The sequence below is a fragment of the Rutilus rutilus genome (genome assembly GCF_951802725.1).
Source record: "Rutilus rutilus genome assembly, chromosome: 20".
Taxonomy (NCBI): domain Eukaryota; kingdom Metazoa; phylum Chordata; class Actinopteri; order Cypriniformes; family Leuciscidae; genus Rutilus; species Rutilus rutilus.
Window position 1 is genome coordinate 24,726,070 of NC_140225.1, and position 19,728 is coordinate 24,745,797.

Genomic DNA, 19,728 nt, shown 5'->3' on the forward strand with positions numbered 1-19,728 from the left:
GTTTCCTAAAATTAAGTAGACTAAAAATAGACTTAAACTAGAAAAAATGACCTCCAGGTCCACTTTCCTGACGAGTTTTTCTCCAACCCTAATCAAACTCACCTGAACAAGCTTAAAAAGTTGTTGTATTAAAATGTTGTTGGTTGCATCCGAAATCACATAATTCCCTACTGTATAGTAAGCGAAAAACATTATGTGACAAATGAAGTATGTCAGAATTCACAGTACTCTTAAAAGAGTAGGCAAAAACTACCCGCTTTTCATTGGCCAAGGACCAATCACAGTTAGTTTCTTTCCACGTCATGGTTAGGTGCGTGAAACTGTAACGTTGATGTCCCTACAATTATAGACCGATGTGTAAAACTCTTGGATGTATTTTAAAGAGTCTATGCCATGAACTTTACATACTTCACATACTTTTGATTCTCATCAGCGCTCATTGTCACGGTTGTAAACACAACGGCTTTATTCTTCCATGAGGGGGTTTGGCATCAAGGGATCTTTGTTTACAGACGGACCATTAAAAAAATGACACATGCGCCTCCCAGACATCCTGTAGAATTCAACCAATAAGATGACGACTTGCTGAAGTATTTCCAGTTAAGTGTGCCATATAATAAGACATACAGCCAGCGGTCTGTGGGCATGACATCTGAGGCTGAGACTAATGACAACATGGCAAATGTAGTAAGTCTGGATTACATTCATACTACATACACTCATACTATATAGAACATGCATTTTAGCAGTCGTGAAGTAATTGCTTATTCAAAATAAGTACCAAGACCTACTCGATTTCGGACGCAGCCATTGGCAGGTGAGTTTGATCAAGGTTTGAGGTAAACTCTGCAGGAAAGTGGACCTCGAGAGCCAGAGTTGAGAACCCCTGAGCTAGAGTATAGAACTTTGAAATTAAAGTGTAGATAGCATAACTCTAGGATAAATTCGATGAGAAACGTATGGGTTTTTTTCATTGCATCTTTGCTAATCTGAATCACAGTTTGAAACGTTGTTGAGACCTCTTCTGAAACTCAAGAAAAGATTTATGGGTTGTTATTTTTTTTCACAGGATAAACATCTGAAAAGCAGGAAACCTGCAAACGTTTCTATTTTACTCTCATTGGTGAAAACATCTTAACATCTTAGACATCATGTGTGATTTTTCTCTCACCTCCTCTGTGGTGTCCTCCTGTTTCTTCAGACCAGCACATTTAGTGATGATCAGCTCATGGCAGCGTTTATGAACTACACAGGTGCACACTGAGGGACAGAGACAAAGAGTAGACGAAATTAGCTTTACTTCACTTTTCTGATGAATTACTGTGAACTCACAGATAAGAATGTTTTCAGCTACAGTATAGATATGATATTTTTAGGAGGTTCCTGTCCATGCCAGAAGTTTCCTTCATTTCAGATTGAGAGCTAGTCACTGCTTAAAGGAATAATTCACCTAAAAATAAAAATGATCCTATTATTTTGTTGTTTTATTCTGTGGAACACAAAAGGGGAATTTTGAATGAAGTGCTTGAGTCAAACTGACTTCTACAATGATATTTCTCTTGCGTTGTTATCTTGATGGTTGTATTCGTATTGAACTGTTGTGGTATAAGAGCTGTCACATCATTCTTTTAAAATTTCTCTTTTGTGTTCCACTGAAAATACAATAAATATGTGGATAAGTAAATAATGACAGAATTAAAATTTTGGTTGAGTTATTCCTTTAATATGAATGTTGATGTGTTTTGTTGCTTTAGATTTTGTTGCTAATATTTTCGATGAACAAGCAACCCGATATACCCGAACCCGAACAGAAGCACTGATATGGAGAAATATTAAGAAAACTGAATTTGATCTACCTACCTTGGCACTGATACCCTTGCTTTCCTAATACACCCCTGTGAAGAGAAGGAGATCAGCTATTATTTTTCTTGAACAGTGACACCAAACACAACAGCATTTATTTAAGTATGCATGAACCAGTTCATAAATAAATAAATTAAGTTTGTTGAATTTGTAGAAAATCTGCTTTGAGTCGTGGCCGCATTACCACCTTAGGTGTGCATTGTTTTCGAATAATTCAACAGCCCGTCGCCAATTATTCCTTTCTTAAATTCCCCCTGTAGTCAATAATGGTATCCCTTAAAACTCATATTCGATCACCAAAATGACATATTTAAAAGTTTTTTTCCTGTGAATAAAAAAATTCTTCATGCCTTAAAATAGCTTGAATGCAACTCTACACCCTTCGCCGATCCATTAATATGCTAATTAGCCCCGCCTCCACTCACGCCAGCTCACAGATCGGCCAACTTTCTGAGGGAAACGCTGCACAAACGTATTGCTCTTTACAACGTCGGACACATAATGGTAATTAATATGATTAGCCTTTTGCTTTACCGTGTTATCAAACAGCTAATAATGTGTTGCTAATGTTACACAAACCATGTTCCCATTCGCCATCTCAATCTGCCTTCTAACAATCAGAAACGCTTTGAACAGCTCAGAACGTCAGTGGAGAAAGGCATTTAGTTCATCGTATCATGGTAATATACATCATACACCTGCTATATTGCTAAATCTACCCGATTTTTCATATCAACAAAAACTTGGATACTGGGTTTCCCAATATACTGGGATAACCTGCCATCTCATCTCCCCTGCTAGCTCACTGTTAATGATATGCTAAAGCCCGCCGGCATGTTGACGTGATTATGTTGACAAGGTAGTTTGTGACGTCAGAAACAACAGCGATTTCAAACCGTGTTTTTGAGACTGTCTTTGGTTCACTGCAGTTTTAAGGAGAAAATACTCAGCAATGGTGTTGACTTATGAATATGTACATGGTTTGTCTTAAAGCATATTAAAAACACCACATAGACATATAAACAAAATTAAAAACTTGACTTTCACCACAGGGGGACTCTGATGCATTAACTAATACTGTTAGCAAATAAGACCATACTGCAAAGTGTTCGCAATAATACAGTATGTGGACAAATATCCTCCTACGTTGAAAAATTGCTTACAGGAATTGTATCCTGGTAACTCTTTAGGAGAAAATAACTGTTCACATATATAGATTTCATAGGGTGTGTGTTGTTATTCGCTGCCCTTCCCTTCAGTTTCAGTCCCACACATCATGTCTGCACCTTATCTTTAAAACAGCCATATTCTTTCTGTTCTCCAGAGAGGCGGCCGCGGGACACGGTTCTTATGCAGTGTGGAGGATGCCAGACGCACTCAATACACACATATTGTAGCACTGTCGCTCTGAGCCTCGGGGCTTTTCCTGAAGTTACCATGGAAACGCAGCCCTCTGAGGGGAAACCACCCGTGAACGGACTCGCGAGGAGGGACAGTGTACACTGGTTATGTCAAAACTCAGACGCAGGTTTACCAACAGACGCAGCTGTACAAACAGCACTCAACACGGCTGTAAATATCAGCTGACGGTTGCTGTGGGACTCACCAGATGAAGTCGCGGCAATGTGAGCAGTAGGTGGGCTGTCTCAGGTAGGTGGCCATGAACTTGTGCCCGTTGACTTGATGCACTCTCCTCCGGACAGCTCCCTGTCTCTTCCTGGGACGCATTCGTTCACGAAACACACGCTCCTCATTTTTGCAGCTTCCTGGTGAAAAACACACAAATGCACAAACAAATGTAAACATTCAAAACCATTATTCAATAATGTGCACTCATTCATCCAGGTGCACGTAGTAACATTTTTCATTATATATATATATATATATATATATAGAGAGAGAGAGAGAGAGAGACAGTATATAATATATATACAGTATATATATATTATAAATTTAAGCCCACCGATGTGTGAGACACTCAGACTAACACAGCCCTAAGATGAAGGGCCCTATTTTAACGATCTGAAACGCAAGTGTCCAAGCGCAAAGCGCAAGTAACTTTGTGGGCGGGTCTTGGCGCTGTTGCTATTTTCCCGGCGGGATAAATGACTCTTGCGCCAGGCGCAAATCTAAAATGGGTTGGTCTGAAGAGCTTCATTATTCATAGGTGTGGTTTGGGCGTAACGTGAAATAAACCAATCAGAGCGTCATCTCACATTCCCTTTAAGAGCAGGCGCGCTTGTTCTAAAGCGGATTCCTATTATAACGGCGGATTTGCCAGGCGCGCGCCAGGAGCGGTTCACAGCCAAGGAGAGCAACGCTCTCGTCAGGGAGGTTGGGGATGGAGAAACCCACCCAAATTAACTTCGGTTAAAAAGGCGTATGATAATTTGGGTAAATGTGTAAGCTAGATGTATGCTTTTATAATAAATTGTCTATCTATCTATCTATCTATCTATCTATCTATCTATCTATCTATCTATCTATCTATCTATCTATCTATCTATCTATCTATCTATCTATCTATCTATCGTAATAATGTATGATTTGCAAAAATGAAAACTGCTGCTTCTGTGTAGATGAGAGAATCAAAGTGCGCGTTGTGCACACGCTACATTGATTATGGCCAAGCATGCGCCCTTAAAATAGCTTATGAATAACATGCGCAACGCGCCACTGACTTTAAACTATTTTTTCCTGGTTAGTGGCGCAATTGTTTTCTAAACCTGCAAAATAGCATGAAGGAACGTTTGCGCCGGAACACGCCTCCTTTTTTTCGCTGAACCGCCCAGGGAGCGGAAGTTCATTCCCTAGTTTAGCGACGTGCTTCTGTGGAGGGAAAAGCGCGCTTTGCGCGTGTGCAAAATAGGAATGAAACATGCGTCGGTGTACAAAGTCAATTGCGCTGGGTGCAAGATAGGGCCCGAAGACTTTTTTTCAATCATATCAGTAGCCTTGAAAAAGCTGTTTAATTCTACATGGGGAGGGGTCACCATTTTGAAATCACATGACCAATTGAATACTATTCACTTTATAACCCCCCTTATTTTCAGACACTTTTGTTTGCTGAATAAATTTATCATGATGACAAACATACATTTGAGAGTGTATTTGTTAACATATAGAAGACCATGTTAGCCGTTTTTGTTAATATTTACACTAACGTAAAGTTAATAAGAAAAACCACACAACCAAACAGAGAATTAGCTTGTTTCTTCTAAAGCTTAAAGTAGCTTTAAGCATTTTTTCTAGACTACCTGATATCACTCAACTATGTGTCCTGAGGTATCACATCTGTCCCTATGACAATATTGTTCAATCAATCAGAAGACTGATTGGTACTCTGTCAGCCACTAACAGTACTTGTAAGGGAATAGTTCACTCAAAAATGACAATTTTGTCATCATTTGCTCACCCTACTATTCCCGGTTAAACAAAATGTTACATTTTTGAGTCAACTAATCCATTAACTGTGTGTTTTTCTGTTTGTGTGTTATGAGGCGCCATGCAGAGGCAGTGATCAATAAACTGGGGGGCATGACTGTGACATTGGCACCATATTGGAGAGTTGTAAGACGCTCTCACTAGGAAAAGAAACAGGCCACAGGGGTAGAGCTCCACTCTTAGACAAAGTCTCTGTGGAGCATGAGAATTGTGATCACTCCTGAGTATTCCCTTATGTCAATGTATCCGTCTGCTGCAGTCACACTTCTCAGCCCTGAGAGAAAGAGAAGGAGAGACGCTGGACTTGGAGTCACAAAATGACAAAGCAAGTTGTGTCAAACTGGCAGGCCGACAGTCATCTCCTGTTATTAATAAAGCCATTGTGTGTGTGTTTTTTTTTTAACTCTTTTTGCCAGCCGAAAAAGAAACCGAGCCAGGCAGCACTGCTGTGCATAGCAAAAAACCTTTGACATCAAAAGTAGAAGAGAAAGTGCAGGAGAACAAGCCTCTTCCTTTCAGACTAAACAATCAGCGTTCCAAAACATGACGAATATCATGCATAATTATATTAACATGCTATTTATTAAAATGAAATCACATCATTTCCGGAGTTTAAAAACCTTTTATAGTTTCGCTTTTTTTTTCTGAGAAACTCCAAACGAATTTCGGTTTGGCCTGCTTTTGTTTGAAATTATGTCACACCAGTTCATTCTTTGAATTTGCTTGAAGTATATCAATGCCTTAAACATATAATACAATTTATTGTAGTTTTTCGTTAATAATAAAAGTTGTTCAGCTATTATAATTATCATTAGTCATCTTTTCAGACCATTAGTCAACGAATATTCAGAAAAAACTGCTGATTGCTCACTAAAACCCAGGTCACTAACAGACTGTCAATTCAAGTCATTTCAAATTCATTTAGATTCAGATGTGACAGAACATGATAATATCCATTTAACCCATTAAACCATTCATTTACACCAGTTAAAGACCTATTTAGGCTGATTTGCGCAACTGTTGTGAGCACAAGAGAACCACAACGGAAATGTTTCCAGGGGAACCAAATAAGTGACGAACCCGGCTGAGACATGCTTATTGCCCATGAGCATCCCTATGCCCTACTCCCTTCGAGAGCAGACGGCAGAGCCCTTGAAGTGGGGACTTTGGAGTGAGCAGGCACTTGTGTGCCATTATGTAGCCGTTTGGAACACACTTGGCGAAGGGAGCAACGAAAGACAACATAATTCCCTCATTATTTTCATCTCAGACCATCAGCTATTCCATGAATAGCTGTTCTTACGACAGAAATGTCTTGTTATTGCGAAAAAACATAAATGTTGCAAATAAATATACATTTTATAAAAAAATATATATATATAATAAAAAAATTAAAAATTTAATGTGTATACTTATACTAAGTATAGTATAATTGTACAGCCCCTCTCACCAGACATGATACTATCCAGCATCTCCACTTCTGTGCTTCTCAGAGAAAATGGAAGAACTGGTGTATGCTGGAACCAAACTATCCCACTCTATTGCTGCGAGCCCCCAGATATCAACCAAAAAACGTCAGGCCCCGCAACTACCAAAGCCTGTACTTATTATTTACAGGCCTCCAAAATACTCTCCAGCCTTTGCTGAGGACTTTACTGAACTGTTATCAACAATTACCTCAGAGTTTGACTGTTTTGCCATTGCTGGTGATTTTAACATTCACATGGATAATGCAGAAAACATTATGGCAAAAGAAATCAAAACTTTTGATCTGACTCAGCATGTACATGGACACAATCGGGGAAACACTCTAGACTTACTTATCAGTAAGGGTCTAAACATTTCATCGATTGTTATTAAGGATGTAGCACTGTCGGATCATCACTGTATTTTCTTTGATATATTGATCTCTCCTGCCATTGAAGCTAGATCTGTGTCTGTCAAGAAGAGATGCTTAAATGAGAACATGAGTGTACTATTTATGAAGGCAATATCTTTAACACCATGCATATCTGCTGACTCTGTTGATTTTCTCCTTGATTCTTTTAACTCAAAAGTTAAAAGTGTAATTGATAGTCAGGAAGAAGGGTGGCAGACTAAAAGCACCTTGGAGAAACTCAACAGCAGTGCAAAATATGAAAAGACAATGCAGAAAAGCATGTGGTGGAAAACAAAACTTGTTGTCCATTATAACATCTACAAAGACAGCATCCATGCTTTCAGTGTGGAACTAGGCAAAGCTAGACAGACTTTCTTCTTGAATATTATAAACAGCAACACATGCACTCTTTTTGCTACTGTAGAGAGATTGACAAACCCCCCAAGTCATATTCCCAATGAATTGCTCTCAGACAGCAAATGCAGTGAGTTTGCTTCCTTCTTCTCTGAGAAAATCAATAATATCAGAAAGGTGATCAGCACATCCTTGAGTTGCGCTGGGGTCAGACAGATCAGACAGACCACAACCTGAGAAAGTAGTCACTATGTCTGATTTCGAAGAAATTGATGGCACAATTTTATTTTAAAGTATTATTACTGGTATATAAACCATTCAATGGCCTAGGACCTCAATACATTGCAGATATGCTAACTGAATATAAACCCAACAGATCACTCAAATCATTAGGATCACATCAACTAGAAATACCAAGGGTTCACTCTAAGCATGGCGAGTCTGCTTTTAGCTATTATGCCAGCCGCAGCTGGAACCAGCTTCCAGAAGAGATCAGATGTGCTCCTACAGTAGTCACATTCAAATCCAGACTCAAAACACATCACAGCTGTGCATTTACTGAATGAGCACTGTGCCACTGTTCGTCCGACTGTTTGTACTGTATTTTCTTTTCTTTTTTATTCTAAACTGTTTTAATTATTCTTATTTCTTTTGATTATTTTAATGTCTTCTATGCAAAGCACTTTGAATTACCATTGTGTATGAAATGTGCTATATAAATAAACTTGCCTTACCTTGCCTTGCCTTTCCTTAAATATGCGTTATATCTGTGTGTGAGTGTCTCAACTTTAAAACTTGCCTTCTCATCTTTGGACCCCTGCATTACCTAACATTATTATGAAACTTATTTAAACATTGCATGACAAAATTTGTATAATGTAACTAATGTATATTAATATCTTACCCTCATGTTCAGCTCATTGTTAACTCTTCTTTTCTCATTTGTATTCTGATGTCATTGAACATATTGTTAATACATTTTGTATATTGTATACAAAGTTGTATGTCATAAACTTGTCATCTCTGTATGTTTTGCCCCCCAAACAAGTTTAAAAAATAAAATAAAATAAAAAGAAGACTTTGAGCTATTAGCATGTCCCAGCCGGGTTTGTCACTTATTGGGGTCCCCTGGAAACATTTCCGTTTGTTCTGTGCTATTTGCACAGAACTATTCTGTATTTGGTTGTGTAGTGAACTTTTGCAGCGCGTTTCTGTATTTGGTTGTGTTGTGAGTATTTGGAGCACACTTGTGTTGTGAAACTGATGAAGATGTTTTCTTAATTTGTGTTTTTTCATTTATTTTATTTTTTTGCATGTGTTTTCTTCAGTTGCAGCACGTTGAGCTCTCTAGGCCACCGTAATTTCTCGATAACTAAAGTGCATTGTAGCAGTGGTTACCTCAGTAAGTGGAGCGAGTGGATCTCTAGTGTGAGTGAGTGGAGGCGGGGCTAAGTAGCATAATCCCAGTTCCGCATATAATAAATTAAGCAAAAGTGTCGAGTTACATTCAAGCTATTTTAAGGCGAACAAGACACTGGGAACAATCAGAGAACAATCAACAAGAAAACGTACTCGGTTACTAACGTAACCTCTGTTCTCTCTAGAGAGGGAACGAGTATTGCGTAAGCTAGCTTACGCTGCGGGAAAGTCTCCTTTCACGAGATGCTGAAGCCAAAAATTATCCTAATTTTTTAAAACTTGTCAACGCAGTGCGGCAGCCTGCAGACCTAGGGCAAGCGAATCGCGTGCCCATTGGCTGCTCTGCGGCAACTGCAGCAGCCTATGGCTGAGCCTTGCGCGTGACGTCACGTCCAATGAGCGCGCTTGGCGCGCTTAGTGCGTCACAGCCCGTCATAGGGGTGTGGCTTAGAGTATATAAGCAAGGAACAGAGGCTGCTTCGCTGGTTTCTGTCGCATGAAGCGAAAATGAGCTCGTGGCGAGAGCACGGCGGGTTACGCAATACTCGTTCCCTCTCTAGAGAGAACAGAGGTTACGTTAGTAACCGAGTACGTTCTCTTACGAGAGGTTCTCTCGTATTGCGTAAGCTAGCTTACGCTGCGGGAACACCTTTGTCAACGCCGTGCGCGCGCCCAGCATCCTGAATGAATCCCATGGGGAGCCCAGGGAACGCGAAGCGGAGCTGGGCGGCCAAGATACCACAGTACACAAGCACATAATATGGGGCAGGGAGCGGCACAGCCGGTCCAACTAACACTTCCATATAGTGTAGCTCAACCAGTAGAGCTAAATCAGCAGCGTAGCCCGCGCACAGACAGTGGGCTGGCTTACGCGAGACTTAGACTGATAGCACTTTGGCCTGCAAAGCGGGAACTTCCAGGTTGTAAAACCTAACAAATGTGGAGGGGGAGGCCCAGCCTGCCGCTGCACAAATGTCATGAATGGGAATCCCACTGGACCACGCCCACGATGAGGCCATGCCTCTGGTGGAGTGTGCCCGAATGCCCAAGGGGCACTGCAGGTTTTTAGATGCGTAAGCAGCTGCGATAGCATCGACTATCCATCTGGACAGAGTGTGTTTCGAGGCGGCGAGACCCTTGGTGCGCCCACCAAACGAAACAAAAAGCTGCTCTGAACGCCTGAAGGCGGCGGAGCGCGAAATATAGCTTCTCAGCGCCCTAACTGGGCAGAGGAGGTGACTATCTGCCTCGCAGCCAGTAATCGGCAGGGCTGAAAGGGAAATGACCTGCGCTCTGAAGGGAGTGCCCAAAATTTTTGGGACGTACCCATGCCTCGGTCTGAGAATAACTTTAGAGTCATTAGGTCCGAACTCGAGGCACGCAGCGTTAGTGGATAACGCGTGAAGGTCTCCCACACGTTTTTCTGAAGACAGTGCTATCAGAAAAACGGTTTTGAGCGTGAGGTATTTCATATCCACAGTTTCTACAGGTTCAAAGGGATGTGCTTTCAGTGCGTCTAAGACCAGTGAAAGATCCCACATAGGAACCGAAGGGGGTCGCGGGGGGTTCATCCTCCTCGCTCCTCTAAGGAAGCGGATGACCAACTCGTTCCTTCCTAATGCGCGGCCCGGCTCTGAAACAGAGAGCGCTGAAATGGCCGCGACATAGACTTTGAGCGTGGAGGGGGACCTGCCCGCGTCCAGTAGCTCTTGAAGGTCTGTGATGTCTGTGGATTGAGCCCTTTGGTAGTGCACCATTTGTTAAACACAGACCATTTAGACGTGTAGAGCCGCCTCGTGGAGGGGGCTCTAGATTGTATGATCGTGTTCATCACCCCTTCTGGTAGATCAGCATGTAGTTGTTGAGGCTCCACGCATGCAGAGACCAGTGCTCTGGGTGGGGATGCCAAATCGAGCCGCGGGCTTGAGAGAGAAGGTCTCTCCGCACCGGAATCGGCCAGGGGGCTGAGTCTGCCAATTGTATGAGTTCCGGGAACCAAGCTTGGTTCTCCCAGAACGGGGCTATGAGGAGCACTGTGTGGCGCGCTTTCCTGACTCTCTCGATGACCTGAGGCAGCAGAGAGACTGGCGGAAACGCATATAGCGGGCCGCTGGGCCAAGACTGGGCCAGCGCGTCCTCGCTCTTTGAAAAGAACGCTGGGCAGTGTGCGTTGTCTTTTGACGCAAAGAGGTCGACTTTCGCTCTGCCAAAGCGGCGCCACAGCGACTGGACTGTTTGGGGGTGTAGAGACCACTCCCCAGGGGGAACGTTGTCCCTGGACAGTCTGTCGGGGCCCTCGTTCAGATGGCCAGGCACATGCGATGCTCTCAGAGAGCGCAGAGAGTGCTGAGCCCATACGAGGAGGCGTTCCGTCAGGGCGCAGAGTTGCTTTGATCTGACACCGCCCTGGCGGTTCACATAGGCCACTACTGAAGTGTTGTCCGTGCGGACTAGAACATGGTGACCAAGGAGGAAAGGGAGGAAGTGCATAAGCGCTTTCTCGACCGCGAGCATCTCTAGACAGTTTATGTGTAGGAGATTCTCCTGGTCTGACCAGTGGCCAAAGACCGGTCTGCCTTCGAAGAGCGCTCCCCAACCTAGGTTGGACGCGTCTGTAGAGACAACTTTCCGGTGTGAAACCACTCCCATATTCACTCCCGTGTGATACCATTCGGCTGCTAGCCAGGGCTGCAGGGCTGAGACACAGACCTGAGTCACTCTGATTAGCGAGCCGCCGGTCACCCAGGCTCGATGGGATACGCGCGTTCTCAGCCAGCGTTGAAGCGGGCGCATGCGCAGTAAACCCAACTGAAGCACTGCTGCAGCTGAGGCCATATGCCCCAGAATGCGCTGAAATGCCTTCAGGGGAACCCGGTTGCCTTCTTTGAAGGATGCAGCGAGGCGCTGGATGCGGCGCGCGCGCTGCTCCGTCAATCTGGCCGTCATCGCCACCGAGTCCAGTTCTATTCCGAGAAAGGAAATCGACTGCCGGGGCGAGAGCGAGCTCTTGGTCCAGTTGACCGCTAGACCCAAAACCTCCAGGTGGTCGAGTAGCGCTGTTCTGTGAGACACAAGTTCTGTCTCTGACTGCGCTAGAACGAGCCAATCGTCCAAGTAGTTCAGAATTCGCATTCCCTGACTCCTCAGGGGAGCGAGAGCCGTGTCCATGCATTTCGTAAATGTACAGGGTGCTAAAGACAGGCCGAACGGCAGGACTGTGTATTGATAAGCTCGACCGTCGAAGGCGAATCTCAAAAATGGCCTGTGACGGGGAGTTATCTGGATCTGGAAATAAGCGTCTTTCAGATCGAGAGAGATAAACCAGTCTCCTGGGCGAATTTGCGCGAGGATCTGTCTGGTTGTAATCATCCTGAACGGCCGTCTCATGAGGGCTTTGTTCAGATGTCTCAGATCTAAAATAGGTCTTAATGCTCCGTCCTTCTTGGGAACGAGGAAGTAACGGCTGTAAAAGCCTGACTCGCTCAGGGAAGGATGCACCTGTTCTATGGCCCCTTTTCGCAGCAGCTTTGTTATCTCTGCTTGAAGCAGATGTGCTGTTTCCAAACTCACTTTCGTTTCCGTCTGCGCTAGAAAGCGCGGAGGGCGACGAGCAAATTGGAGCGAATAACCGTGTCTTATGGTGTTGAGCACCCATTCTGACGCGCCCTGAATAGCCTCCCATGCTTTTGCATGCATAGCTAGGGGTCGAATGGTCTCTGGGTTCAGATCGCCGCGTTGCGCGGGATGGGGAACCTGTATCAGAGAAGACGGGGCGGCGCGCGCGCCGCCGATGCTCGGACACGAGGGCAGAAGAACAGGGCTGGCCGACTGTGCAGAATTTAGTAGCTCGATCTCGGACGATGGAGCGTGAACTGCTGTCAAACAACCCAGGCGCGAGGGCGGCGTGGGGATTATGGTGTCTGAAAGTGGGCGCGCGTGCTCGTGAGCTGGCGCGGGATATGCACTTATGACACGGCCAGTGTTTGGGGGCTTTATGAGGTTTGCAACCTGTCTGGCAGAGCGGGCAGTGGGCAGGTGTGAGCACAGGGCTGTGGGCACATTTCCTACACTTGATGCTCGAGCGGAAAGTTTCCGCTTTAAGAGATAGCGCTCTGGACGCGTTGCCATGGGAACCTGGTCTGTGTGAGGCAGTGAGCACACGGGAGTGGGCACTTTTTCTACACTTAATACCCCTGCGGCTTGAGCCGTAGCAATTTGAGGTAACTGAGTGACAGAGCGAGCAGCGAGTAGTTGTGAGCACGGAAGTGTGGGCACTTTTACTACATTTAGTACTCGAGCGGTGTGAGGCCGCTTTATGAGAGAGCGCTCTGGGCGCGTTACCATGGGGATTGTACTTGTGTGAAGCAGTGAGCACATGGGTGTGGGCACATTTTCTACACTTAAAGCACTTATACTCTTTTTGAGATTTATCTGGGTCGCCGTGAAAACAGCGTTTGTGTGCAGGCGAGCGAGTGTAAATACTGGCTCGTTGGCTGCGGTGTGTGCTGCTGCAGTAGCCTGAACATAGGGGACTGGCAGAGCTGTGCGTTTTGATGGCGGTCCGGCCGTAGCGGGACTCAACCATCTTTTCCTCCTTGCGGATGCTAGGAGGACTTCGCGGGTTCGGGCTTCAACGCGATCTTGGACCGCGGGCCCCGTGGGGGCGGCGGTCTGTGACGGCTGGTCGAGCGCGACCTGGGGCGATTGCCCTGGCGTCGCTGCGAAGCGCTGGGGGGCCTGGAAGAGCGCTGGTTAGAGCTGCGCACAGGAGGCTGAGTTTGAGGGCGGCCTGTGGCTGAGCTCGAACGGCGGGGCAGGAAGAGGTCCATCGCCTGTGACGCCTTCTGTACCTCAGAGAACCGATCCACAATTCCGCTGACCGCAGGGCCAAAGAGGCCGGTGGGCGAGAGTGGTGCGTTCAGAAACACAGCGCGCTCTGACTCACTCATGTCCGCGAGCGTCAACCATAGATGTCTGTCGATGACGGTGAGCGCGGCCATGGATCTGCCGATGGCTTGAGCAGCGGTCTTGGTAGCGCGCAGCGCGAGATCCGTAGCGCTGCGGAGATCGGTTAAGGCAGACTGATCCGAGCCCTTCTCGTCCAGTTCACGGAGGAGGTCGGCTTGAAGGATCTGAAGAATAGCCATTGAGTGCAGGGCGGAAGCAGCCTGGCCGGAGGCGGCGAAAGCGCGGCCGGCGAGAGCTGAGGTGGTCCTGCAGGCTTTAGACGGCAGGGCAGACTTTGAGCGCCATCTAGCAGACGGCGGGCAAAGGTGCGTTGCCACAGCATCCTCAACGGCGGGGATGCCGTTATAGCCGTTCTCGGCGGCTCCGTCCACCTGGGAGAGAGCCGAGGAGACTGGCGAGCGGAGTCTGGTGGAGAACGGAGCGTTCCAGGACTTAGAGAGCTCGGCGTGGAGCTCAGGCAGGAAGGGTGCTGACCTAGAGGCAGGCGCAGGGCGGCGGCTAGGCAGAAAAAACCCGTCAAGGCGATTGGGCTCCGGCTCCTTAGGTGGGGACCAATCCAGTCCCATTCTCTCGACCGCTAAAGTGAGGAGGCGGAGAAGCTCTGCGTCAACACTAGCGCGGGTTCGAGAAGACTCCAGAGTAGAGGGGGCGGAGCGGTGAGAGCCCGACCACTCCTCGCTGTCAGACGCGAGCAGAGAGCAGCTGTCAGCGGCATCATCTGCATCATCCCCCAGGGCGACGGCAGTGCGGGCAGTGGCCGGCCGCTGCGCGTCGGAGAAGGGTGGGGGGGAAGGAGAGAGCGAGGCTCGCGGGAGAGGTTCCGGCGAGCGCTCAGCTGTAGCGTCCAGTTCCGGCGGCCTTTGAGAGCGACGTTTCTTCTTTCGTGGGCCGGAAGAAGCGGCCGGAGAAGATGGAGTTTCTTCGAATTTAGCGAGTCGAGCCCGTAGGGTCGACATCGGTAACTCCTCACACTGTTCGCAGCCGCCCTCGGAGAGAGCGCGAACAGCGTGGTCAAAACCCAGGCAGAGAGCGCACAGCACGTGGCGGTCTCCGTCGCTGAGCGAGGCTCTGCACGAGCCACAGGATGTGCGAGGCATTTGAAACAACGCCTCGCGCTCTTTTAGATGCAAGTGTGTCGCGGCGGACACACACACACACAACACAGAGCAGAAAAAGGATATATGTGCCGGATGGCGCAGCAGGCAGGGAAGGCTGAAGGCGGCGAGCGGCCGGCGTCCTCAGGCTGAGATCCTCGGCGTGCTGGTCGCTGGATTCAACGGCGGCTTCCTCGGAGATCAGCGATGCGAAGAGCTTCGCTGAAGAGACAGAAATCAGCGAAGCAGCCTCTGTTCCTTGCTTATATACTCTAAGCCACACCCCTATGACGGGCTGTGACGCACTAAGCGCGCCAAGCGCGCTCATTGGACGTGACGTCACGCGCAAGGCTCAGCCATAGGCTGCTGCAGTTGCCGCAGAGCAGCCAATGGGCACGCGATTCGCTTGCCCTAGGTCTGCAGGCTGCCGCACTGCGTTGACAAGTTTTAAAAAATTAGGATAATTTTTGGCTTCAGCATCTCGTGAAAGGAGACTTTCCCGCAGCGTAAGCTAGCTTACGCAATACGAGAGAACCTCTCGTAAGAGAACTACAAACCGACTACAAACCGAAAGGAAATAACTAAAAAGTCCACACAAAAGACAGGTAACAGATAACAATTGCACACTGGACACGTCACTCACATCCTCAAGGCGGCAGTCCAAAAGTATAAATCGAATCACCATTCAGCCAGAAGTTCACTTTAAGAATGAATAAAGTGGCATAGATGAGATAGAAGATTTGTGCTTGATAAAAAAAAATATATATATATATAATAATAAAAATAATAAAAAACTGGAACGTGAAAGTGAAAGTGTGATCTATATTATGATATTTCCCTCTTTTTCACTATTCCTCAGATTGAGGAAGCCTTTAAAAAATTAAATTGGTCAAAAATGACTGATTTTTTTTTTTAAGGATTAATAGAAGATATAATACTAAAATGCATCTTAAGGTGAGCAGAGTTAAAATTCTTGGAAATCTGATGACTTCTGTATGTTTAGTAAATGCTCTTAAATGATGGTGCTCAGAAAAGGGTCAAAGGCCAATCTAATATCATAGCAGAATGTTAATCTAGTTCGGTAGAAAATCAGTTTCTTCTGGAATTTTGTATATACTGTACTTTAGCTACTGCAGGTAACCTGAGTCCATGTGGATTACAATGCAATGCAATTCCTGTACTGTAGGAAATATTTAATCTAGGATAACATAACTGATCACGTGATCTACATCAAACAACAAACACAGACAAAGAAAAAACAATCTGCTTTTTTTTTAAGCAAATTCTATGCTAATCTCTCATTAGTCAAAAACAGTTCCACACCAATTTGCTGTGTGGGACAACTCATGACGATCAAACTAAATAAATGTTGATAGCGAAATACACTTTTAACACTTTTGTGGGAAATCAACCCACAAACACTTTACTAATTGTCTCTATATAACAGAGATTAAAGTATTTAAACATTACAAAATGATACACCTCACATTTAAAAACGCTCCACAGTGAGTTTGAGTCTAAATGATGGGGATTAGATACGTGCAGCAGTTACAGGGCCTGTCCTGTTCTAATCACCATCTAAGGACAATGGACCAGTGGCGCGTCTAGTCTCACAGGAGACTGAAGTGAGTCAGCCTCATATGCATCACCCACATCCTCCTCTCAACTGCTTGTAGTGAAAGAGAGAGAGAAAGAGAGACAAGAAACAGATGTAGTAGCTCATACTATCTCAGTAGGATATGGCTGGTCATTTATCAGCTCTCACTCATTAACACTCAGTGAGGGTGAGAAGAACTCGGCACACAGAAGCCTTCAGATTTAAGATCATATAAAACTTCTGGTTTCGGATTTTGTCACATTATTACGAAAGACAAGTTCTGCAGAAGATCAATGCCTATTTCTACATCATTGCCTCTTTAGCCCCGCCCACCGATTCATGCATGTCATGTAGTAGTAAATATGAGACACATGCAAATACAGGATTAATCCAGCAACAAAACGATAGAGATGCCTTTGAGGATTACAGGACATTTTGAAGTGCCAAGTTGTGGAAAAACAGTCTTTGCATTGCCATCCATGTGATCCTAACACTAAGAAAGTGTGGATGAACTTTATGTTGACAAAGTTCCAGTCAGATCGCATCAGTAAGACACTGTTTGTTTGTTCGCTTCATTTTACAGCAGATTCATTTTGAAACCAGACACATTTCGAAGCAGGCTTTTCAGAGAGACTGAAAATAAAAATGATGCAGTGCACACTATTGGATCCGACAGCAATGTTGCAACACACATTTTTAACGTTTCCCCCTCAGGTTAATGTTTTTTAATGGAAACAATTGCATAAATAAGACAAAACCCCAAGCAGCCGCAAATAATGCGGCCACTGGTTTATATTGATCGCAAGATCAGAAAATCCTGGAGGGAGTGAATAACAGTGCGAATGAGAAATCATTGAGAATCGTCCATATGAGAAATAACAACATACAGTTTTTGAAAATAATGTAAATAATGACAGAATATTTATTTTTGGATTAACTGTCCCTTTAATAAACATTTATAGTCTTATTGTGTAGTTTCATCATATTATTCTAAAATAAAAAGGGTATTAAAATGTAACAACTGTAGCTACTATTGAAACAACTTTTCTGCTGACCTATCCACGGCTGTGTAGACGGGAAAAAATCTGCAATATTTTTACAGTTTATGAAAAAAAATGTAACTGCTACCTGCTTTTGCAAAAGTTGTGCCATTTTCACTTTTTTATTAGTGCTTTCAAATTGAGTAATAGCGATGAATCGCATATAACATAAAAGTTTGTAAATAATATGTGTAAATACATACCATAAGCCATGTCATGTAGTATTTAAGAAATCTGAACTGTTGATGTTTGTGGATATGCATATATGTATCTCTTTATGTGTGAGTGTGTGTATAGGTAGTGAGTGCTATACATTGATCTGAAGGTCAAAGTTTAAAAAGCATGTGTTCAAGAGAATTATTCAACAGGAAAACACTTTGCATGGCCACTTGGATTTCTTCATATAATTAATGACTTAAATTTCACCCTCTGGCACTCAAAAGTGCACTCATATATCAGAGTAGCTCAATGGAGTCTTTGACCTAAAGCAGTGTGTTTTAATTACTATTATTTACTCAAGTGAAAACATGCTCAGTGATCAGTCTTTAAAGAACTACAAGTGTCAAACAACTATAAAATCAGCATTCAATAACTTCAGGTAACAGGTTTCAGGATATTGGTTGTAATCAAAAGGGATATATAGTTCACCCAAAAATTAAAATTCTGTCATTAATTACTCAACCTCATGTCGTTCCAAAGCCGTGAGACTCTTGTTCATCTTCTGAACACAAATGGAGATTTTTTTGATGAAATCAGAGACCTTTCTGTCCTTCCATTGACAGCTACACAACTGACACTTTAACGCTTCAAAAAGTTCATTAAGAGATCGTAAAAGTAATCAACTTATCATGTCCAGCTGTGCACTCATCAATTATCATCACCTGTATATATATTCAGTTTTCTGTCAGTTTAGTGTCCGGTGTCATCTATAGTGTGTGTGTTTTATGTTGCTCGGTTCCTGTTTGGGTTAACCATTGGATTTATTAAATATTAAATATTATCTATTTGCCTTCATCTTCATCTTCGTGTGTGCTTATACAACAACCCCCATGACAGAACACCGGACCAACAAAAGTAAATACGTGTAGTTTGTGAGATTTTTTGTTGTCACCCCTGCTAGCATTATGGACTTTCCAGCAGTTAAACTCTTGTGCCTTGAGCAGGGAGAATGCTTCCTCAAGGAACATTTAAAGGAGTTTTTGGACCTCGCCCATCAAACCACCTTCCCGGACGGCTGCCTATCTCAACGCCGCCACACGTGCACAGTTGTCCGGGGAGGTTCCTCGAGGGAGCTTTGTGACATATGTGGAGTGGGTGCTCCCCATCCAGTGCCCAGCCAGAACCACCCAGACGACAAGGATCGATGGCCTGAGCGGAACGGAGACAGCCGCGATGTACTAGCCCACGCCCCCAAGAGCGACCGAGGATCACATTAGTCTGTCGTCTGCCGGTCTCGCTGGCCCTACCCAGCCCCCCTCTCCCACTACCTCTCCAGACAATTTCAAATGCAAAAAAATGTTTGCATTGGTCTTCAGTCTTTTCCCCAGTCTCCAGGCATCAGTGCCACCCAGTTATCACCGTCTCAGTAGCGAGGAGCCACCTCGAACCTATTGGGAGCCCCATCTCGTCCTGGGCATTAGGAGCCCAAGGCTCCGCCCCCAGCCTTTGTGCGTGATGATCTACCTCGACCCGTCACCCCGGCTCCTGCGCCTGTGCTCCTTCCGCCCTCGACCTCAGCATGGACCAGGGATGGGCAACTTCAGTCCTGGAGGGCCACTGTCCTGCAGAGTTTAGCTCCAACCCTACTCAAACACACCTGAACAAGCTAAATCAGCATCTTAGGATAATTAGAAAGCTACAGGCAGGTGAGTTTTATCAGGGTTGGAGCTAAACCCTACAGGACAGTGGCCCTCCAGGACTGAAGTCCACCGGACTCCCTCGGCACGTCGGCTCCACCTAGGTCAGACATCGCTTCGCCTCCACTGCGGACCTGCAGACCGCCCGCTGCTCTCTGGTCCTCCACTCTTTTTGGCTGTGGCTTGCTCTGCCCTACCTCAGACTCCACCTCCG

General features: G+C 45.1%; 1 protein-coding gene across 1 annotated transcript in view; it reads right to left on the minus strand.

Moving 5' to 3' along the window:
• Positions 1 to 19,728, minus strand: part of prkceb (protein kinase C, epsilon b) — a 111,391-nt gene that overhangs the window by 43,417 nt on the left and 48,246 nt on the right. The window contains exons 3-5 of the mRNA XM_084392002.1: positions 3,470 to 3,629; positions 1,861 to 1,895; positions 1,172 to 1,260 (exon numbers count right to left, since the gene is read on the minus strand). Of these exons, the coding sequence (XP_084248128.1) occupies positions 1,172 to 1,260; positions 1,861 to 1,895; positions 3,470 to 3,629 (284 nt within the window). The remainder of the gene's footprint in view (positions 1 to 1,171; positions 1,261 to 1,860; positions 1,896 to 3,469; positions 3,630 to 19,728) is intronic.